This window comes from Larus michahellis, chromosome 5 (genome assembly GCF_964199755.1).
Source record: "Larus michahellis chromosome 5, bLarMic1.1, whole genome shotgun sequence".
NCBI lineage: Eukaryota > Metazoa > Chordata > Aves > Charadriiformes > Laridae > Larus > Larus michahellis.
In genome coordinates, this window is record NC_133900.1 from 80842375 (window position 1) to 80866731 (window position 24357).

Consider the following 24357-nt stretch of genomic DNA (forward strand, 5'->3'; position numbering starts at 1 on the left):
GCTTCTGTGTTCAGATAGCTTACTCAGTATAATTATTCTCCGCCTTTTCTTGTATTTACATGCTCGCGTTGTGCGCAGGCACAGATTTATACTATTGCATCGGATAAAAATTGTCAGTGTTAGGGAATGGTCCTTTCTCAGCCGCAGCTGTGGACACCACTAAGTTCTATGGTGTATCGACTCTGCTGGTGCTTTCCCCTCTGTCCTTGTTAGCTGCCATCGGGCTTCTGATGCGAAGGGCCAGTCACCTGTTTTCCTCACTGGCCCATTACATTTTTGAGCCAGAGGCCCCAGGGAGCACGTGCTGCCAGAGCCCTCGGAGGGAGGGACGTGCCTCCCGCAGAGACTCCGCGGTTTGCGCTTCCCATGTGCCGCTTCACCCGCGGATGTATTTATAGTAGAGTCTGTTACCAGAATGTGACTAATAATAACAGATCAGATTATGTTTGGCAGTTAAACGAGTGCTTCCCCCTAAAGCCCTCCCCACTTCCTCTTTGGGACAGAACACCACCGGACTATCCCAAATATCTGCTCGCCATTAAATGCCACAATATCGCTACACCATTTGTGTGGTTTCTGGGCACGGGTTTAGAACAGATTTTTTCTGTCCAGCACTTATTTCAACAGACTGTTCAGGCAGTTGCTTTGGCTGGCACATGCCAACATGCAAATCAGATACTTAGGACAATATGGTTTAGGCCAAATGTAAAACTAGTTAATTAGAAAGATTTTGCAGGCTGCCTCTGCCCTTACTTAACCTGAAAAACACAGGAGAAAAAAAAAAAGTACGAACAGACGCGAAATCCATGGCCACAAATGGCAACTCGTTTTGATTTCTGAGGGAAGAATTTTCTTCCAGAAAAGTAGACTGACTCATAATAAAATCAGCATCACATTTCTAACTGTTCAAAATTAGTTACATGACTCCTTGTTGAGCATTTTATGGCCTTCACAGCTGGTTTTATAGCACAATTCTCATTTTTCTTAAACATTTAAGCCAGCTCTACATTCAGCGGGAACATCAGGAGACTCTGATCCTCCTCCCCACCTTTCTTCTATTCTTCCGTTTCACTCTGCCATGGCACCGGCTTCTCATTCTGTCCCTACAACATCCCCGTCTCCCGCTTCCCTCTCCCCTCCTCTCCTTCCTGCACCCCTCCATCAGCAGGAGGAAGACTCACCAACGTTCAAGGTAACGGCACCTCTCCAGCATGGACTGTTGCAAATCTTCACGTATATCAAATAACTGCAAGGCTAACCCCAAGCTCGATCTTTTCAGAGGTATTGTTTCCTTTACTAATATTAAATAACAGCACGTGGACCATTAGGCCTTCTTCAGATAAAGCGCAAGGTGAGACCATAACCACGATGATACAGTGAAATAGCTTAAGGAGGTACCAGTGACAGGAAAGCAGAAAGCCTTCGACTCAAATTCAAGTCCATCCCAGGACATCAGTAACTCCTATTTAATTGAAAGAAACAGAATCATATTTAAGTACCCCGAAACTAAGTAACATTTGTAGTTTTAAAACGTTTTCAACCTCAATCCAAAGCCTGGGAGAAGAGTCATAAATTTCACAGCAAAGCCCCACTGCAGAGGGTTGTGTTCTAAATCCCAGTTCTGTTAGTCACGGACCGGACAAAGATTATTTGCTCGTCAAGACTACACTTTGTGTCGGCATTGCAGATCCGTGGCAGAAAAATCAAATCTGGAAAGTTGCTCTAGATGGACAAAGTCAAGCCCCAGTTTAGACCCAGTCAATTTCCAGGGCTGACTTCCTGAGAGTCCGTTTGCTCATGAGAAGGAGGAAAAGTCACGTAAAAAGTTTGAGAAACTATCCTAGAAAAAGTGATCATTACATCTATGGCAAAAAAATACATTGGCCTCCTTTGGTATCCTTTTTTTTGCTGCTCACCCTCTCAGCTTCTAAGAGGGGGCTGTTCTTCTGTCCTGCCCCATTCTACTGGCAAACAGTCACGAATACCAAAGAAAAGGTTTCCAATCGCAGCACTCCCCTCCTCTCCCATTCCCTCCGACTCACCCCTGCCCCTGGGAATTCACATTTGCTGCACACACACCCCTTAAGAGCCAAATTTTGACAAATATTGAGCTGATTTATAGTGATGTTAAGAAAACAAGGATTTTTTCCTTGAAGTACTTACCATCAAGTATTAACTTGTTTTCTAAATGCAAATTTAAGGGCCGCGTTCTGTTTAACAGCAAGGAATTGCAACGCTTGTCGTTGGTATTTCTCAGATTGCGTTTCTGTATTACTGACCGAGCTACTTCAGTGGCTACTCTTGCAATAACCGTTCTTACTCCAACTGCATACGCTGTGCGTGATTCATCTTTTAACTGCAATGTGTAAGGGCACGTGCCAGAGCAGCAAACCCTTGGAAAAAAGGTACGGTGGCGACAGTGAAACTGCCGTACGCTAGCAGTACCGTCCTTTGCACCTGTAACGCAACCGCTTTTTTGTTATCGAGAAAAGCATGTCCAGTTTGCATGTATGAATGAAGCACCAAAAATCCCACGATGCTTCATCACTGAGCCCTCACTTGACGGAGTTTTTGTGGTTTTTCTAGGCTAATTTAAAGCGAGAGCTATTTGTTCTGGGTAAACCTCCTCGTAGCCCAGTGATGACTAGGAGACCCTGCAGCTCACCTGGCCGAGGTCCCAGCCATTCGCACAGGGTACGGTACTGGGCGCCCAGTGTGCAAGAGCAGTATTTATGTAGATAAAGGAGGACAGTGTCCAGTCTCTCAGTATTTTGCTTTTCCCCAAGTGTCTCAACACTCTCAGTACGCCGTGTTTTCTTCCTGTTGTGCTTCCGTGCGATGTCTGAGTAAAGCCAACAGGTCTGTGTGTGCCCAAATTTGTTTTATAAATCTGTTAGTGTCTTGTACCTCTGCAGTACTGCATCGTATTTCCAGTGCTACAACACGTAGGAGATCACGGTCCTTTACATTTAGCCTGTTTTTTTCCTAAATTATTTCAAAGCATTTCAAAGCGTTTCTGGTTTATTAAAATTACAGCAGCTTCTAAGAGTCAAAAATTTATACTTCACTGCAGGTATACAGGCTGAATTCTTGGTTTGGAATCCATGTCCTCCTTTTCAAACTGTTTTGTTGCTGCTGTATTATGTTCACTCAGTCGTGTGCTCTTTATCCAAGCCCTGCTATTCCACACCGCCACCTCTTCAGCCTTTCCCTTCAGACCTGTAGTATAACAGTAACGGGACTGTAACAGTTTTACCTAGCCAGAAAGTCAGATTGTTTAGAGTTTGAATGTGTTTCGCTCAAAAAGGTGATCTGAACTATGAAAAAAACCCACCCAACCTAAACTCTGTGAGAATGAGAATTTAGGGGTTATGTTTTACTTTCAGTTGAGGACTAAATCACTCTTTGCGTTGGTTTCTTAACATTCGACTCTTAAAACTGCTAACGGGATGAACTGTTCTCCAGGCTGTTGCTGCTGATTTTAAGGTTATCATCTTTCTGGTGGTTCCCTTTTTTAAAATTTGAATTCTAATTTAAGGTGCGCAGGTTTCCGTAACTTTTCAAAGTCTTGGCTTTTTGGCTGGCCTCTGTTTGCTGCCAGGTGTGAGGGACAGTGCTTTCTTCATTACTGAAGAGAGAGAATTCAATCATAGGAAGGCCAGGATTCTTGTGGTAGCGGAGCAACACCATCCTAAAGAAAGTCCAACTGGGAATAAGATCCATAAAAAAGGGGATTAAGCCCTATTTTAATTTTGTTTGTTACTCCAAATGAATGGTATGTAACTGATAATTGAGAGGACTGTATTGGTCAATATTCAGTGCATTTATGTCTTTAATTCCAAAGCTACAAGAGCACAAAGCGCACACTTAATTGGCATCTTCAGGACTAAACGGAACCATTATACGCAGGGGTATATCAATCACGCATGGAAATCAGATGTACAACTGGGACCACTGACCTGACTGCACAATTTTTAATGTTTTTGGGGATTAGGCCCTACAGTTTTTCCCAGGAAACAGGATAGTGAACTGAGCCGTAGTTGGAAACTAGCAATCCTAATGAAGAGGAGCTACCCACAGGGTGACGCATTTCGTGCTCTCTCTTGGGCACGATTAGCCAGACCTTGCACCGTTCCCCATTCTAGCCAATGCCCCTGTATGTGGGAATGAGAGCTTAGGGAAAGAAAACACGGAGAAAGCTACTTAATGCCAGCTGGGGTACTACTGAGGAATGCATCTGGATAGAGAGCAAGCTCCAAGGGCTCCCTCTTCAGACATAGCACAGATTGCTTCACCCCTGTTTTCCCAGATTCTAAATCCATCAAAGTTTTTCCTGTAGCAATAACACAGGGTTGAAAATCTTCACTCACCTCAATTATTTTCTGTCATCTGTTTGTACAGTAGTTAAATGTTAATAAAATGTTCTCAAGCGTTAAAGCTTACGCAGAAAAAGAAGATAATACTGACCTACCTACTTTCTTCCTGGCTTGGTATATGTCCAGAGCATTAAATCAGTTGTAGTATTGTTTAGGACATTGACTTTTATTGTTTGCAAGAAAAATCCTTAACCTCGGTTGAGTTCTCTTGCATCTCTGACTCTCTTTGGCCTTCAGCTCAGTCACAGACCTGCTGAAAGATGAGCAGAGAATAAGGTCAGGTTCCAATCCAAATACCACGCAAACCGCCCAGTGGAATATTCTCTTCTTGCCTGACAAACCCACTCTTGAAGAGGGTTTACTGAGAACTGAAATGTCTAATTTGCAATCGTTATTGTTGGATTCTTCAGTAAAAATTATCTGTCTGTCTTGTACACTGGCAGAGGAGAGTTAAATGAGGGAGAGGAGAGAGTCAAAGAGTATAAACAACTTTTTTTTTGGACTTTGAAAACCTCTTTCCCACTTAGCTGCCGTTAATACGCATGACAGTTCTGTAATCTACCTGCCTGCATCTTGAGGCACCTTTTTAAAATTATACTCTACAGACTGTAAAAATGAAGGGGAGAATGTTCACAGTATTTTCTGCATGGACACACACAGACTGGATGCAAAGAAATTTAACTACTTCAATTTCACCTAGAGATGTTGGGGGGGTGGGGGGAATAGAAAATCAAAAAAACATAGTGCATTTTAACATTCCATTGATATCATGAGGCTGCGGGTTGTTTACCACGGCCCTCTCTCATTGAAGACTGCGTCATCTTCAAGAGCGAACTGAAGCAAGATGAACTGAAATAGCCAAACCTGGGAAAGGGAGAACCATGGAGCAATAAGACGAGTCCCACGGCTTCGGGATCAGGTTGCAGTTTTCTCAGTTCATGGAAGCGCCATGAGCTGTGTTTGCCGCCCGCGCTCCCCAAGCGGATACGATTCCCAGGCCTGCGTCCGTCTCTGCAGCGCGGCCGTAGGGCAGCCTCGGTCAGCAGAGAACGCCACCGCCACGCACGCCAAGGGCTCTCCCAAGCAGCTGCTCCCGCGCCGGTTCTGGCCCCAGCCAGATTCTAACGGGCAGAAGTCAACAGCTTTCTAAGCAGGATAAGGTTTCTCTAGTAGATTAATATTTATCATTTCCGTTGCGTCCCGATTTATTGTGTATTAGTGGTGGGTAATGCTCCATTAAAAAGGAAAACAGTTCCTTTCATAAAGCTTTGCACTGGAAATACAAACTACTTTTTCCTCTGAAGTGAAAGTGTTAATTGTTATTTTCACACAGTTACGTGCATTCCTTCAAATATCCTTTCTGCTCTTTGCCTCCCAACAGCCCGCATGGCTTTGTGCTGCCCCTTGAGATGAAACAGAATTAATTAAAGCGCAGCATGTTGTGCCTGCCAAGTTAGTGCTCTGTGTGTGCGTAACGTACATTGGTACGTCGTTTGTCCATGAATATTCTAAATTCTGCCATTACGTATAGATTTTTATTTCTGCTTATCTAAAAATATACTTCACCCGATGAATGTATAATGTTCATCAGTTGCATCTGATTTTTCTAACGCTATTTCTGTTCCACAGTGAAGAGGCAGCAGGGTTCTGTGCCAACTTTCTACTCCACTATAAATAGAACGGACCGCTGAAAAAGTTCACAGCTTTGTTTTAGTTTTTATTACATCCTCCAAAAATCAGATATTTAGACCTGCCCAAGTTCTCTGTTGCTTGCCACGTCTCTTCAGAATTTATCGTGAGTGGGAGGGGAGGGAGGTGGTGCTTTAAGCAAGGTAGAATCTGAACTCCTGAGCAACTCTGCATCACGCCCCTCCCCAACTCTTTGGACCTCAGCCTATAAATCTTTATTACATTTCAAATCATTTCATTTCAGCCACAGCGCCCTGTGCTTGCTCATGAAAACATACACGGTGGGGGGGAACCGTAAGTATACTTCTTGTCTACTAACCCAAAACCTAACGCTTAAGCAATAGCCAGCACGTCGTCAAATCATTCGTTAGCCTGCCGCGCCGGGTTATGAAGAGAGTGCAGGAATTTCGATAACCGCATGATGTAGGGAAGTATCCAGGGAGGTCCCAGAGGGTGAGGCCTTAGTTGTGTAACTTACATCAAACTCAGCCAGCTGTGCCAACTTACAGTTCTCCGTCGTTCATACTTAAAAGGGATAATAATTTTGTAAAAATAAAGTTTGACTTTTTTTTTATTCTCTCCATTTTTACATCTCAGCAGAACGCCAACTAAAGATTTAGCGTTGATTCAACTCATCTGCTTTACTGGCTTGACACAAATTATTCAGAAACAGTTCTGGGTGTGAATAGAGAGAAAAAAAAAAAAAACAACTCGGTCACGTTGATCACGGGAACACAGGCTGACACTTTCTGGTGCCGTTTACATGGGCAATTTAAAAATCAGATTCAAGAAAGCCTTTCCAAAAACAAGAGAAGCACCTGGATCCCAAGCCTTATTCTCACAAGCAACGTAAGCACTTGGGATAAATCACGTAAGGCTGTTTCAGTGGGGACTGTTAAAATGCAAGTTCAGTGCAGGATTATTTGGTGGTTTTTTTTTTTTTCCTTTTTTGGGTTCCCCCCCTCCCAGCCTTGCACTCGGGTCCTGCCTCCGTGACCACGGAAACCAGCAGCCGTTCTTCCTCGAGCACCACAGCACTTCGCAGCGTGCCCTTAAATGTAACTAAGGCCTAGTATCTAAAAAAATACTTAAAAGTTTACCTCTTAGTCACGTGAAGAAATGACAAAAGAGAAGAGAGGGGCAAAAGTTACCAAATAACTGTACCACAGACAATATATAACGACAGTTCAACATTTTGGGTTTAATCTCAGTAGAACCACAAGCTCCTGCGGGTATCTGAGCACACCGAAGCATCTAACTCTCGTTTGTAAGCAATAATTACCTAATGAATTTTGTTCAATATAGTTTAAGTAGTTCACGACTGAAGTTACTTATTCCTAAAATTAAAAATTTAAATTGCCAACCAACCATTCTTTGTCCTGAATATGTATTTTTAGTATTGTAAATGGTAGTATTTTTACATATTATATATATATTTATCTATTTAAGAAATTCTTAGGTTAGCAAAGAGAGAATGAAAGTAAGAACTAGCAAAGAGAGAAAGAAACTCCTCCAAAGGAGTGAGTAAAATGGATTGTCTGGAAACGACTAAGATTAGATTTCTGAAGGCCAAAGAGCGCTAATTGGGAAGTTCTTTTTGCTGTATTTGAATAAGTATTTGGCTTGAATCCTATTCGTGACACATTACATCTGCAACTCCCGTCCCTTTGGAAGCTGCATTTCATCAGTTTTGGAAAATCCTCATAGCTCTGTTTTCCTGGAATAAGGATAAGCATGACAGAAAGCGTTATTGCCGTTTCATTTTTTGCACAGATTGGTCTTACTCCTGCTACGCAAATTACCAGAGATAATTGCTTAAATAGCCAGAGTCCCGTTCCATTTTGTTAGTATGATTATAATATAAAATTAGACTTTTCATATTTGGGGAGACGACTGCCAGTCACGAGAAATTAAGTTAAAATCAATTTTTTTTTCTTGGAACAGCATCTTTATTTTTTTCTCCAAGTGAGCAATGTGAAAAATCTGTGTAGTTTATTCAGGACGACCGCCACCGCAGTAAGCACGGCACCGGTCTGTGTATAGGATTTTCACGTGGGACTTTCAGGAGCGGGAATTTTTTACCAAAATAAACATCTCGCCTTAAGCCATGGAAGCTTTGCCTGAACGATACAGAGCTAATGGAAATATTCGGCACCAACACATCAAAGGGGGGGTTATTTTGTTTTTATTGGGGGAAGTGTAATGACATTAAGGTTTTAAAGTCAGTGAACTCTTGTTAAGAGGGAAAAACGGACAGGGTTATGTTTAGTTTCAATATTTTGAAATTAAAACTATTGCCTTTGTACAATTTCTGCTCCTTCACCCAGTCAGTCGTAGCTGGGGCACAGCGGGCGAGGACGCAAAGGCAGATCCGGACTGTGCGGGGCTGGTGCAGCATCTTCCCGTGGGCTGCCCGCCCCGGCACCTTCCCTTCCCTTCCCCTAGACAGAGTTTAGTGCCGGTCTTTCAGCTCTGAGAAACTCAATTAAAAGCTGACAAGGAGCGGAAGCTAATAAATGCAGTAATCTCATACCTCTTCCCATTCATCCACCTCACATCCTTCAGCCTGCAGCCGGGGTGGAGGTACAAGTCAGCGGCTGAACACCGCTTGAGCTTCCATCCTTACGGCCCCCGCTTTGAGTCAAGCCTCTCCCTCACTTTCAGATATGGTTTTTTAATACATATATATATATAAAAAAAAAAGAATAAATTTAAAAAAAATATATATATATTCATTTATTTATCTCAAGGGCAGTTTTAACCAGGGAAGGGGTTACAGCTGTGTGTTTCCAAACAGCAATTACTCTCCCCCGTCCCCACAGAGGCGGGCGCCTCTTTTACATGCAGAGCTCATAGAGTGGCTAAAAAAAAAAATAAATAAAAATAATAATACTGGAATTCTGCGTTCAAAGCAACAGATTGAGGCGGCGTCAGGCTTGCTGCGAGTCCCCAGTCTGTAGTGTCTGATGAGTCCCCTAAAAAAACATTTTATTTATTTACTATAACAAGTACCTGGCCCCGCAGTCCACCAGGCAAAATAAACCCTTTTCCGCTGTATTCGCGAGAAGTGTTACGTATTAGTTAATGTTTGAACCAGCTCCTTTACTTCAGCAAAGGCGCAAAAAACTCTTACTTCTTTTTAAAATACATCATTTGTCCTATTTAAGGTTTCAGGCTCTATATAACTATACTCCTAGGAACGAAGATGAATTGGAGCTCAGAGAGGGAGATGTCATTGATGTGATGGAAAAGAGTGATGATGGATGGTTTGTGGGTATGTTCTCATCTGGTTTCTGCTTTTTTTTCCCCCTCCTGACCTTTGCTGCCCTCTTTGCTTGGTGTCTTTTAAACAAATTAACGTTTGATATTCAGTGCAATAAACCTGAACCTGGCTTTATGAGGAGAAATCTCAACCAAAATCCGCCAAAAGTCAGTGGGCTGTTTTTCACTTGTGTCTGGTAAATGATGGACACAAACTGACATGTGACAACGGCACTGTTGTCGTTCTCACGTGACACACAACGGAACGCGTATTACTGCTCTCTTCATAAGGGCCGGGTAACGTAAAACTTACCCGCGCCAACACATCTACCTGTCGACGACTTGTGAGAACCGAGGGCTCCTGAGCAAACAGAGGTTTCATAGCTAGGCCCGGACCGGGTGGCTTAATCATCCCATAAGCCCACGCACGCAGTGGCTAACTCAACCATCTGACCAGTCTTCGACATTCCGAAAACTCAGATTATTTAAATAGGCTTGATGTCGTTAACATTAAATTATGCATCAAGTCAAAATTTCAGTTAAAATTTTGCAGTTACAATTTGCTAACGCGACTCACAAATGAAATTACAATATAACTTCGACAAGTTATTTTGAAAGAACTGTAGATATTTCTGTTTGTGCAATATTAAACATGAGAATTTAAAGGCCGTGCTTACATAGTGATTTCCTGTTGTTATGCCCATCTTTCATCTCTTGCTTCTAATTTCAGGAACCTCGAGAAGAACCAAATTCTTTGGTACTTTCCCTGGAAACTATGTCAAGAGGCTGTGAATTTTTATTTTTTTTCCCCTACTTATTTATGCTGCATCTCTGCAACACATCTGCATAAAGCTGCTAGAAAACATGCTCCGCTGGCCTTCTGTTTTCTCGCTTGCAGTCTCGAACAGAGACCATCCAGTTCATCCCCATCCCATGCCACCCGCCCCGCCGTCCCTGCAGTATTACAGCAACGACCACCGCGTGAATAACTAAGCTTTTCTGAAACAAGAGAGGAAGCGTTTCAACATTTAAATACTCCCTGCTTTAAAGTCTTTTCATAGGAAAATATGAAGGACATAGGAAAAAGGCCACTAGAGGAGAAGCCTGATGAGAGGTACACGGATGAATTGCCGGGAGGGGGGGTGGGAAGGGGGAGAAACCGTTCTCGGTTTGGACATTTTGGGGTACCATCATGAAGTGCGATGGGATATTTTCCAGCATGCATGTAATACAGGGGGAAGTTGCTGTTTACTATTTTTAAAGAAAAGAAAAGAATAAAAAAAAGATATTGTTTGAGTTTCCCCATCCTTATTAGCTTTGGCAGCATTTGTCGCTTTCACTTTGCCGTATCACAGGTTTGCCTATTGTGCTGGTTTACAACGTATGACAAAATTGTAACGTAGATTTTTTTGCCTGCACTTGTATGTTGTAACATATGCACAGTGATTGTAAAATCTCAAGCAAGCGTAGTGAAAAAAAAAAAAGAAAATAATAATGGAAGAACTGCAAGTGTTCCGAACGGGTGCAATGGTATCGGCTAAACCTTTCTTCTTTTTTCCCTAATAAAGCTGTAGCGTTTTCTGTTAAAAGGTAAAAAGTGCAAGAGGCGTAAAACCTCGGGAAAGAGGATTTAACGAAGAGACAGACAATGATATAAGCATAGACAAATACTAACCTGCTACTGACGTTCAATGGTTGTAATCCAAAAGTCGTAATAGTAAGCAAGATGGAATTTGAGAGGTTAGTGGTTTTACGTATCAGGAATGTTAAGCAGCGGGAAGTAAACAGTGTTAGTGCAAAGGGTTGTTGGTTGTTTGGGGTTTTGATTTTTTTTCCTAACATAGCCACCTGAAAAGAAAAATATTCACAAGTATCACGTACTGATTTACTTCACTATATATACACATATGTATGTTAACAAAACCTGAGTTACACATTCTTTTTAGGAATTTAGTACAGGGAAAAAAAGTCACAAGTATTAAAACTGATACATTTTAGAGGTGGGTTTTTCTTTTTTTTTTTTTTCTGAATGAAAAAAGTATTTGAAAACACATTTTCCGTAAGCAAAGATAAGCATACATAGCAAACGGGATTAAGGCACAGGACGATAATGACTATGGCTTTATAAAAATTCAGATTTGGTTTCTTCAGCACCTTATAGATGGCAAAAGCTTCTACTGCATTTCTCATGGGTAAAGGACTGAAATTATCAAAATGTATGTAGTCTCTGTAGCATTTTGTACATATGTTTGCTTTTTTTGTACAGAGCCATTTGGTTGTCGATTTTAAAAAATTAAGTTCCTTATTTGATCTTTGCCCTCCTTCACATACAGAACATTTCAACGCATCCTTCTTTTCTTGCTCTATTTACCATAAGCACATCTGGATAGTGCAATTCTGTAAGATAGCATTTTATGCAAAATTTTATTAATTAAAATATGGTTTACCAGCCAAATCTAAATGTACATATGTCTTTATTACTGAGAAATGTCATTAAGACAAAGGTAAAGAAACATCTTTGTGCAGCATACCTTTATTATTGCAGATTTCATGGCAAAGGCTTTATATTCAAAGGCTTTCAATTTTAAAACTAGATCTGCATGCAGCTTTGCTGTGAGATTAATACCTATCTTTGATGCCATTTATGATTGAAGACTTAAATATCTGTTGCCTGTGATATTTAAAAAGTACTGTTTCTACTCTGTATCTGATTTTAGAAAAATACAGGTTTTTCATACCTGGCTTTCAGGTAACTGACTTTGAATTCCTACAAGCAAAAGGTCTCTGTGGTTTTTTTTCTTGAATAGACTTCTAATAAATTTTGCTTGGAGTACACAACTGTTTCCCCCATCATTTCTAAAAGTACATATTGCCTATATGCACATAGTTTTGCCTTGTACAGAGGTTTTTTCCACCACCAAGCCTGGACTGGTTATAGATATGGGCAACTAAGGTGGCCCACAGAGCTCTCGGGTGGTCGTCTTCGGTGCCATCCCTGAAACAACATTATGTACTTTCCGCATGGACTGTGCTCACCTGAGGTAGTTTTTCTATTGCCAGAGCCGCCCCTCACTCCAGAAGCACAAAGGTAAAACGCGTAACGGTGACCCCTTTATTCCTGGCAAAAGTTCCCCCACCCTAATCCTTCAACAAAATCAGAACAAGGACTCCTCTGTGAAGTGGCAGCAGAGAAGCAAGATTTCAGGAAAATACAGATTTGGGGGGAGCATCTTATGCTTGGGACTCCGCCTGCAAAACTGAATTATCCCATACGTAACGTCCTTAATGCCTGGAAAATGCAAAACCAGCCACATGTCGAAATAAATACCCGAGTACGTAGCTTAGCCTTCCTTCAGACAAAGTTAACATTTTCAGAGCAGGGCCTGCTGTCAGAACTCCATCAGCAGCAGATAAACTCCTTTGTCAGTACGAACGTGGTCGGTGCTGGGAGTGCTTTCCATTTGGACAAGACCTAATTTAGTCAGCGCGACTACCACTGAGGCAACTGCGCCCTTCCAGTGCTGTTAGCTTAAACCCACCGCACACAGCTCTTCCCACAGCCCTGTAACCATAGAACGGTTCGAGTTGGAAGGGACCTTAAAGACCATCCATTTCCACCCCCCTGCCCTGGGCAGGGACACCTCCCACCAGCCCAGGTTGCTCCAAGCCCCGTCCAGCCTGGCCTTGAACCCCTCCAGGGATGGGGCAGCCACAGCCTGTAAGAAGTAGGCAGCGGTGCGCTTCAGCGGTCGTCTTCTGTAAGAGTTAGTCTAACAACGTCAACTGGTTGGTGTAATCTCGCCAATATAAAAAAATACCTGGATGCTTAAGGGTCTGAGTGGTTGAGGGGTGAAACAGCATCCTCCCTGCCAATCGCAGAGGGGATGAAAGGAAAGGATAGGTCCTTGCAATCACAACAGCAAGCCACTGAGGCTTCAGGAAAAAACGTAGCTTACATGTTTTAGTCAAAAAGTAAAGCAATATTAAAGGTATATCCAGGTAAACCGAATATATTCAAATCAGCTAAGCATGCTGAAATCCCACCTACGCTATTTGAGGAACAAACTGAAGGATTTTTTGAGCTTCCTTGTACAACCCTCGTTCGCTCCCCTATACACTCACGGAGAGCCCACAGGACACGGCGGTGCTTTGTCCTTAAGGCCAGAGGAAGAGAGACCTGGGGAATTAGAGGCCAGCCAGATTAATCTCTAGGAAGGGACCAGAACAAATCAATTAAAAGCCTCAGGTAGTCACAGATTTTTCTAGAAAATTATGTATCAAATCATTTCTTTGAAAGCTGCGTTAGCAGACTAAGAAAAGTCTACGTCAGTCCACGTGAAATCAGGTTTGTTGCAGAGTTGCGCTACGTTACGGATAAATTGGTGATGTAACCAGAGTGTCCCTAAAAAAACCAATAGATCCCGCTGCCTCCCCCGCAGTGTTTGTCATTGAGGCAACGGCCTCTTAAAACGAGAAAACCCGCAAGATGACACCCACGCGCCAGCGAGGCCGATGCACAAGCAGCTGAGGGCAACGATCTAAATCCCAAACGGAGGGAAGGGTCACCCCAGCTGGTGTGACATTCTGTCACCCGCGCCAAAGCGAAGCACGTTGTCACCCTGCCACGTCTGGTATTTACTAGCTGCCATTTACACGCGCAGCCCTCCGACAGGAACACGAGGTGCTTCCTGGGCATTTGAAAAAGCAGCGCGGGAGCCAATGGGCAGCTGGAAACATGAAGTCAGGAGCTCTAGAAGGACCTTAGGTCATTGCTAATTATATTCCCTTACAGCATTATAGTTACACGGTGAGACCCGGCCCCGGCTCCAATTAACAGCAAACTCCTCTGAAGTCAACAGATCCCACGGTCTTGGGAATACCGTGTTAAGCTTGAAAAAAAAAATTGCATGAGAGAAGCACTGAAACAAGCAAACGTCCAGTTTGGGTGGGTTTTATTGAGAAGTACGAGAGCAGGCAGAGACCGCTCCTTTAACTGCTCCCACTACACAGCACAGAACATGGTTACCCCTTCCCCAGCACCTAACTGGCAAGTTAACTTAAAGGCAAATCATATGTGGCTCCAAAGTTGCGAGACCATATAGAAAGGGACAATAATTCCCTTTTTTAAACACGTTTATACAGCAGAACCCCTTGCTACATCCGGCAAATATCAACCAGACCCAGACCCGAATCCACCCATTTTACAGAGCAGGAACTTGCCCGACCAACGCGTAGAAATTGGTACCTTGCCAATACACAGTAAGCAGGGAAGATTAATTTAATAAGCCTTTCTTCTGCAAGTCTACAGGTAATCAACCCACATCGTGCTATTCATTTGACTGGATGCAAAAAATGCCATTTTGCTTTTATCCTCCTCCCCAATGGCCAGATAGCTCTAAGTTCCCAAGTCCTAGCTAAAAATTGCCCAATAGAATCTATTACTCCCACCAATACAGTGAAGTCACCTTCCTTTGAAAATAAAAAATATTTTTACATATTATCAATGCAGAATATGGCAGAAATCCACTGAAAGGGAAACAAAAGAATGAATGAATTCCTGCTTGCGCTACCCCGAGTCAGATACTATTTAGGAAGTGATACCGGTGACATATAGGCTCTCATTCATGGATTTCGTGTCACCTCCGAAACATAAGAACAACAGAAGTTCCTAGGTTAATATGAGGTGGTGGAACCAGGGAAGAGCCCGAACACTCCTGCAGGTACAGTTTTTAGTGTAACCCTGGTGGTGGGTTGCACCCCGCACCGGCACCCAGAACTCCCAGCTCCCGTTTCATTCGCATCAGTGTGAACCCGTATATAAAGCATTTCAGAATTATGCCTTCTAGTATTTAACTTCTGTTTCTTCAAGGGTCACAGAGAAGGAGCGAAGTTCTGTGTTAAGAGAATATTTTATATTACTGAAAAGTAGAAAGCATTCTTGCTAAAATAGCTCTAATGCCTACGATAACTATCCTGCGGCAATTTTTTGAGCAGCCTCTGTATAGTGATGTCACATCTAATTACAGACGGGGCGCACGGAGGGTTCCGCTTTGGCGGAACAGCATTACATCACAAGCGACACCGTAGCGGGGAGGATGGGGGGGGAAGTGTTGACTGACAACAAGAAACGCGTTGCTAGGCTTATCCTCAGTGCAGATACTCACATCTCAACAATTTGTGTTTCTCGCTGCCAACACAAATAACAAACTTGGAAGCCATTATTTCATCACCCGCGTAGATGCATAGCAAAGTAATCCTCCTACATTTTCCATCCATCAGAGAAATCAGCAAACCACTTTAAGAAACACCCCAAGAATAATGTAATTATTTATTTCTACGAGTGAAGAATTACTAGAGTGACTCTTGATACTTCCCTCCAAAAAGGAGGGGATACACTTCTCTGTCGCAAGCCACTACTGCCTTTTACAAGAGACGGTCCCGCATTCCCGTGGGTCCGCTTCAGGTTCTTAGCTCTAACCGATTTGCACAGTACTTTGCTATTTAAATATCTTAAAGGATCTGGTCCTTTAAGAATTTTTTGGCTGTCTTAAAAAAAATAAAGCTTCCATTTTATTTCAAGACTTCCCACATGTCTTGAAAGTTCCATTTAAGTTCCACTTGGGAACCAAGGAAATGGACTGTCATATTAAACTATTAACCAACCATTCAGTTGTTTCCTTCAAGATTTCTTCTCCCCCCTCGCCACAGAGCCAAGCGTACAACTGAAACCAGCGCTGCAGGCGGCGGGGAACACCGAGGAGAGCGAACATGTCGTTCCGAGTGGGTCATCGCACCGCTTCTGTCGCTGTGATTTGCGAGATAAACCCCGAGCACGCAGTGACCCAACTCATGCTTCCCCGGGTGAGCGCTCCAAACTGTAACGTGAAACATGTACAAACACTGGCTGGCTTAAGTAGGGCTAAAGGCTTTCCTTACACTGCCAGAGATTCATCTGTTATACATAGAGGGTTTTTTCACATGTAACTGGAAATACTCGAACAGGTGAGGATCAACCCCTCCCTCCTTAAACCATAAAAGAGAACAAATGAATGTGCCCGGTACGCCTGAGGTAGTAGAGAGCAATACTTACGTGCCACAGAAAAGCTCTAGAAACTATTAATAGATTCACTTCATCTGCTCCTGCAGCCAGCTCGGAGGTACAAGGCACAGAGCAGCGCTACACACAACCTGCAGCAGAAAGTCTGAAAGTCATACGCCACCAAAACCACAGGGAAAATTCTAGAACGCATAGAAACCCCCTCTCCTAGCTCCCGATCCGCACCTGTGTTCTGAAGCAAGCGGGCTGCTACAGACGGGTGCAAAATTTTTGTACCTGCCATTTCAGTGAAAAGGAGCTCTAAAGAAGAGCGGTCAGAGACAAAAAAAACCCAAACAAACCAAAAAACAAACTGTCCCCAACCTACGTCCGCATCAGATAATAATTTCTGATCATCGTAGTCTTAATTGCAGAACTGCTGGGTTTCAAGCCATTACAGAAAACCAACTTTTCAGTAGCACACATCGCTGATAAATGGCAGCACCCCGAAACTACTGCTTACTCGCCAAACCCTCTTCGCATTTGTTTGCAACACACTCTTCCGTTGTTTATCGATCTCATTGTATGGTCATAAACAGTGCAGGCTTCGAGAGAGGACTCAGCCTTCTGCAGCTTATTTGTCCAGCACCGATGCTAAGAGGTTCTTGGTCCCTTAAGGTCTTAACCATTAACCTTAAAGGGGGGGGGCAATAAATCACTAGATTCAACTAGATTATGTCACTTATAGACATCTATTCATAGCCACATCCTGTAACTCAGATACAGGAACAGCAAATGTTTCAGAAATACAAGTAAAATTACTGTTCCAAGCTCCCCTGCCCCCCCCCCCCCCCCCCCCAAAAAAAAAAAAACCCCACACAAACAAAACACAAAACCAGAGAGACGGGGTGATACCTGCTGGAGAAAGAGCAGTCCACCTGGGACACCAGAGGCAGACGAGACCAGGGAGAGCTGTTTCAGGCCTCCAAACAGGATACTGGGCTACTTCGTAGAATCACTGTATCTCCTCTAGGTCTCCCCTCCTTCAGTTTAAAACTGTTCCCCCTTGTCCTATGGCTCCTCTCCCTGATCCAGAGTCCCTCCCCAGCTTTCCTGGAGCCCCTTTAGGGACTGGAAGGGGCTGGAAGGTCTCCCCGGAGCCTTCTCTTCTCCAGGCTGAACCCCCCCAGCTCTCTCAGCCTGTCCTCACAGCAGAGGGGCTCCAGCCCTCCCAGCATCTCCGGGGCCTCCTCTGGCCCCGCTCCAACAGCTCCGTGTCCTTCTGCTGTTGGTGCCCCAGAGCTGGAGGCAGCACTGCAGGGGGGTCTCACAGAGCGGAGCAGAGGGGCAGAATCCCCCCCTCGCCCTGCTGCCCACGCTGCTGGGGATGCAGCCCAGGCTGCGGGGGGGCTCTGGGCTGTGAGTGCACATTGCCAGCTCATGTTGAGCTTCTCTTTAGCTTCCTATGTCATGGAGGCAGACTTGTCAATCTTTGTCGGCCTTCTTCCTTCACCACACCCCCCCTGTGCTTCCACAAATGACACCTCCCTTTAGCAAGGCAACTGTTCAAGTCAGACCAGGCTAGGAAGAGACAAGAGCAAGATCAACAGGGGAAGATACGAACTGCTATGGCAAGCTCAGCAGAGGTCAAGCCATGTCTGAAATCCCACAGGCTCTATGGGCCTCTTACTGCCTGCCCTGAAGAGCGCCCTGTCCCTCTTTCCCTTCTGTTCTCCACTTCTCCTCTTCCCGTCAGCCGCACAGGCAAGAGGACTATTCAAGGAAAGGCAGCCAGCCATGGAAGCACGAAACATTTTACAACTGAAAAACACTGCAGAGTTCTGCTTTACCCCATTCAAGGTCTTGCGCTCTGGGTCTAGTCTTAACATTATCCAAAGGTGTATCAAAGGCATTACCCGCAGCATCTTGGTCATCATTACTGAAAATCCAGAACTTCCAAAGCTGGAAGAGGTCTCCTGCATCGGGCCATAACACGTATGGTAACAGCTCCCACAGCACATGACCCGCGTTGGTTAGAAGGACCTGACTTTTAAACATCCTGACATTCCCTCACCTGAGGAGACTTTGGCAAGTCACTTTTAAGCTCTGGGAAGTGCAAAACAGGAACTGCTAAAATGCGATGGACAGGGCAAGAGAAAACCTCAACCTCCAAGGAAACTTTTTTTTCGTTTCTGAATGTTTTTTTGTTTTGGGGGTTTTTGGTGGTTTGGGGTTTTTTGGGGAGTGGTGGTAAGGACGGTGAGCAAGCCCATTTCCAGATCTCCATTTCCAGGAAGACTTCTGTTAGGAGAGGTTTACTCACATTTCAAAGCACTAGCTGTATATACCACGATTTACCTGTCTTCATATCGTAGAGACAGGATCGTCCTTTGAAAAGCCGCGGAGGGATTACACTCAAGTTCTGGCCTGGATTTCTACAGTACTAGAAAACTTGAAGAGCAGAAGCTCCCAGCTATGGTATGAATCATCTTAACGCCCCGCGAGCTGGAGTATAACAGGAGTGGATGTAAGAATACCCGTTCTGAGACTGTTTGTGTATATGCCTGTCCGGCAGTTTTCACATTGACCATTTCAGATCCAGTAAGCACATGTCGATAAAACTGAGAAGTTTACCCTGGTTAAGTTTCTACCGATTTTGCCCCTGCTGCGGTTGTGTCTTTTCTCACGATACAGCCAGCTTTTGCAAATTTTTTTCCGCTCAAACCTGTGCACTTGCTCCTACCGTCACTGAACAAAGGCAAGCAAGAGAGAAAAACAGGAAAATACAGAAAAAAAGAGTTGTAAAGAAGAAAAAAGTGTTAACAAGGACAATACTTAAAGTATCGGCTAAATTTAAGCGTTACGCCTGAGTAACTACCCTGTGCGTCAGGACCCTAGGATCCAGCTTTGCGGCTAGCCACTTTCTGAAGCTGCTGATCTCTGGCTCGGGGCCCACCTTACACTTGAAACAGAAAACCGTATTTGTCTTTCAGCTGTTGCCGTTTGTCATGACCCAATAAACATGGCTAACTCTTCCATAGCAACTGCTGTTAAAATGCTAAACCCAAACCACAAGGTGAAAGAAAAATAGATATGGAACACAATAGTTCATGGAACGTAAAGATGAAAATTGTATGTTAAAAGAAATTCTGATGCCTGTTTCTTAGAGAAAAATACTCGGAAGGTTTGGCACTTGGGCTACAAATGGCTGTGGCCTTATATGTGATCTCATCATTTGTTTGTGTATGAAGTCTCATCTCTTGGGAGACCACAAACAAATTATCAAGGTATTGATCTAAAAAAGTTTGACACATGCTTTAGAGAAACCCTGGACTGCTCTGTACTTACAAAAATCTACGTATTCTTTCAGGCTTAAGGCAGAATTAACTCTTTTTTTTTTTCCCCTTCCTTCTAAGCCTCCCAGAGAGAGGTTTTGGGCCAGTAGACTAACGCAAAACAATTGTAAATACCCATTACCAAAGGTATCTTTCTCTCATACACACAGACGCACACAAACACCCAGAGAGGAGTTGATCAAAAGACCTGCCAACTTCAGTGGTGCAGAATAAGCCACCATGGACCACACTGGAAGTCCTTACTGTCCCCTGTTGCCCACACGCCTCCAAAAACCTGCAGCAAGCCCAAGGGAAACACCAGGGACACACTCTCAACGGCATTCACGCTGTTGGAGTAGTTGTATATAAGCACTTTGCTCTGCTAAACCTGAAGAGCCCCATCAAAGAGCACTAATTTACAGCTGCGGATAAAGACAGGGAGTAAAAAGAACTGCTTGGAAGGAAAACTGGGAGAAACTTCAGAAGAAGCCCCAAACAGGATGGGCAGCTTTGCCCCCCACCTTACTTCTGTCTTCCCTAAAGGCACTTTGTAGATAGTAGTAGCATCTCAAGACTTTTACTGTCTCTTATTTACAATGGAAGGCATTCTCAATAAGCCAAACGTAGGAAAATAGTTTTAAAAGTATAGACAAGAAAAAAAAAAAAAAAAAAAAGATCTGCTTTAAAGATAACCCAGAGGAAGGCTAAAGCTTAGACCAGGAATAAAGTACAAGTCACAGCCATACAAGCAATAAACGTTTTCTTCTTTACCAAGAAAACACTGTCCTTTTCTTGACACTTCATTTCAGATCTTTTTCCAGAGATACAAACTTCCACTGACAAAAATAAACCAGAAGGGAGAAAACATACATACGCACACACGCACGTTTCCATGGGGAGAGACATATTTACACTACACACAGGATCTCAAGCTGACAGTTTTACCAGTCCAAGAAGGACTTTGTCTCATCATCTAGCAATGACTAAAAGAAACGTTAATCTCTTCAAAAAGCAGTTTTTCCTAAAGTAGCATCGCTACTACTTGCTGCCTGACAGGTTTCCCTAGTCACACAAATTATACTATGGATCTGTTCTTGAAGCCTTGAACTTTGCAAAATTCTCAGAAATTTTTGTCACCTCGAGTGCTACTGAATAAGATCAGCTCCTTCTCCAGCGGCAGCATGGGTGATCTCCACACAAACACCCCTTTTCCTGTAATTTACCTTTTATCTTGATTAGTTAAGGAGTACAAGAAGGGTCATTCTGCAAGGCTTGTCGTCACTCCACATTAAGGATCACACTTTTGCAATTACGGCATATATTTCCACAGACTAACATAGCAAGGACGTACCACAGCATTCCCTACCACTTTTAGTCCCTGAGTAGTGTGGATACAACAATTCACATCCCATGCCTGGAACTTGGACAGCAGTGACAAAACGCACGTCGAAAAAGAAAGGACACAACATCTAAACGAGATGCACGCAGCAGAAGCTGACTGGGTCACGTCTGAAACACAGCCAGCCAACAGCTTCTAAGGATCTGAAATCACTGCTGTTTTCTGAATGACAAGTTAACACAGCCCCTCAGGAGAGCTGGCGTTACCTCCATCACTCTCACTGCCTGCTTCCCTGATCCCAATCACCTTACTTCCTCCAGGACCATCAGATAGCCTCTTCTCTTCTGTGCATTGCCAATACCCGACCTCCGTCACGTAAACCAGCACAAGAGAAGATGTACGGTTAGCTACCACCAGCATACTGAAAGCATTCATACGTTTATTTTGGCCTACGCAGACCTAGGCACCCCTCCTGTTTTCAGCCCGTGCACCCAAGGAAAAGCATAACGATGGTTGCTGCTCTGCAGTCCCTGCCCTCCCAAGGTGTCTGGGGTGGAGAAACTACCCCAACATTTGCAAAGTCTCTCAAATTACAAATTACGAACAGTAATAAAGCCACCAAAAAGCACTCCCGTCCACTTCTACCAGGGCTCACCGGCCAGGCAACATCTGCTTGTTAATGGTATACGTGTCAACGAGCTGCCAGAACACACATTCATGCCTATTTACCTCCACCACCAGAGAACAGCTCATTTATAAGAATCACCACCAGCCGCTGAGAACAATCTAGTGGTAACGTTCACATTTTACCTCTATGGTTTGGAAAGAGCAGGAGATAAGTCTCTTGATCCCACTTGATCTCTTCACCATCCCTATAATATGATAAGCTTTTCTCCAGAAAAGATGAGGTGGTTAAAGTTTCCATGTAGCAAAAAAAAGATTAAATGACGGCTAAATGCATACAATCACAGATGAAATCAAGAAATAAGACCAGTTATTGCAGAAATACAAAACGAAACTTTGCTTTTGTTAGAGGCACTGCTGGTTGCCTGAAGAGTTACGTTATGGTTCTTGTAGACACATGTCATTACACACCTAATCAAGTCTTTTAACAGTTTCCTGAATGCTGCTCTATAATGCGCATCATGAAAGAGATTTCATAAATCTAACGATTTCTATGCATTATTTGTTCGGGTACCGTTGAATGGCAAGTGCATCAGAGTTGCTTAACAGCTACCTTACACTCTTTTAAAAGTTACGTATGTGGCAGCATGTTAATTTATGAAGCATACTGGACTTATCTGCTGGCGCACAGCCTTGCTAACTTCATTCCAACTTTACTCTTCTGGAATGAGCTTATCCCGTTTCCAGTGCCAAAACGGGCTTTAACTTCAAACCAAATAAGGCATCGGCTTGCCAAATTTGGAGGTGATGTCTGACTGTAGCTATTAAAGGGAGCAGAAGCACTGAGGAGTGAATGAGCCGAAAAGAAAAAAAACAACTCTCTCCTCACAGATTCTCCATCAGAACTTCTACAGGCTGTCAGTGGAGAAGGGCAAACCCTTTCCCGTACACAACAGCAAACACATCCTCTCAGAAAGCATCCAACTCTCGCAGAAGCAATTAAGCATGAAATTTGAGAAGCGCAGCAATTAAGCACGAAATCCAAGGAGTGCTTTGCAACTTACTTTTTGGCTAGGAATCGTAGGTTAAAATAGGAGCTGATATTGCATCAGGCTCACAAAGAAACCAATAAAGGACAACAGATTTCTTCCCTAGTCACAACAATATCTAACCCCTGTGAAATAGGTAAAGACACAGCAGAAGTGCTATGACAGAAGCAACGCTTCAGGTAACCAATGCACTAACCAGAATATTCGCAACACAGACGGAGCGTCAATACGCTCATATGTCGGTTTGCAGACAAGTTAGACGCGAGTTTTAAAATGAAGGTGAACAATGTGAAGTGCTTCAATGCCTCACTGTGACTTGAGCATCTCATTCCATTCAATATGCTCTTTAGACTATTTTTTTTTTTGAAACGCAAGTCATTATTTTACGTATGCCCCAATTCCTCCTTCACATTTTTTTTAAATTAAAAGGAAAACAAGAAAAAAAATCAGCGAGCAAATTTCAGATAAGATGAAAACTCAAATGAAAAACAAGCACAGCTATAATTAAACAGATTTTTTTATATAGAAGACTTCAATGTCTACTTTCAGCTTGCTTAGAAATTTATGCAACAGTTCTGAAATACATTATTTCAGTAAAAAACTTACTTTCCGCTCATTTGTTGTTAATTTAGATCAGATCCTTAAGGTAGGCTTTCAAAGGCTCCGAGACACCTAGTCCCCAGTTGCTACGTAGGAAACTTCTTGGAGAAGGTGGGAAGGTTTAAGTCTGCAGTTTCTGGAGTATTCTCAGAACAAATTTATCACCCTTGAAAGATTAATGAGAAGAAGGAGGGGGGGAAAAAAAAAAAAAAACCCAAGACAGGACATTCCTGGCTTCCCGAGCCTGCAGACAGAAAATTTAAGGAGATGCTTATCAGTTGCAGTTTTCTACTCAGAACCTGAACAGCAGGGAAAAGTACCAGAGCTATGCGAAAACGGTAACCAAAAGTTTGAAACGAGAGAACGGTTGACCCAAATTGCTGTTTCAAAACAGCGCCAGAGCTGGGTGGGTAGGAAGGGGTTGTAGGAATGCCCTTCTCCACCTCCCATGTATTTCCCACCTGGAAATTTCTAACGCCTGGGAGAGGGGTGCAGTACCAGAGCCCCGCTCCTCCTCTCTTTGCCGGGTGCATGGGGAGATTACCAAAAGTGCTTGTTGTACCAGCTAGGAAAAGGAAAGAGGATTTCTCCTTTGCTAGGAAGAACTAAGGGTACTGCTAATTTATCAGGCATTCACTAACCAAAAGCTGGCAGGAAAAGCTCACTGGGATCCAAGTTATTAACCATTCCTGCTCCCCGACTGCGCAGTTAGGAAAAACTTCAAACTGTACATAAACAGTCACATCTTACTGCTTTGGGAAATTGTTTTAAAATAAGTAGTGCTTATTGTAAGAAGATTTCCCATATACGCACATGTTTTGAAATAGAAAACAGGCCGGGCAGTAGGGAATGCTCTGGCCTTTCACCCTTGCAGAGCCAGTTTAAGTACACGCTGTTCCACATGTGCGAGTGATTTTCAAGCGCCATTTAGCATCCCAGGCTGTTGCTGTCCCAACTTCACAGACAGCAGCCTGGCCCAGTGCAGCTTATCATGACAGAGACTAACCTCCGAAACAGGACAGGAGGTTTATGGTTTAAAATGCACACT

At 43.5% G+C, this 24357-nt stretch overlaps 1 protein-coding gene across 50 annotated transcripts in view; it reads left to right on the plus strand.

Annotated features, from left to right (window-relative positions):
- The window catches only part of SORBS2 (sorbin and SH3 domain containing 2), a 190351-nt gene extending 178187 nt beyond the window's left edge, over positions 1–12164 (plus strand). For 25 of the 50 annotated variants that reach the window (XM_074588244.1, XM_074588247.1, XM_074588252.1 and 22 more), the window contains 5 exons: positions 998–1192; positions 2587–2694; positions 6310–6359; positions 9233–9339; positions 10057–12164. In XM_074588244.1, the coding sequence (XP_074444345.1) occupies positions 998–1192; positions 2587–2694; positions 6310–6359; positions 9233–9339; positions 10057–10118 (522 nt within the window). In that variant the 3' untranslated portion in view covers positions 10119–12164. The remainder of the gene's footprint in view (positions 1–997; positions 1193–2586; positions 2695–6309; positions 6360–9232; positions 9340–10056) is intronic. The other 25 variants (XM_074588273.1, XM_074588277.1, XM_074588287.1 and 22 more) reach the window with 1 other exon arrangement.
- Positions 12165–24357: the final 12193 nt, after the last annotated feature.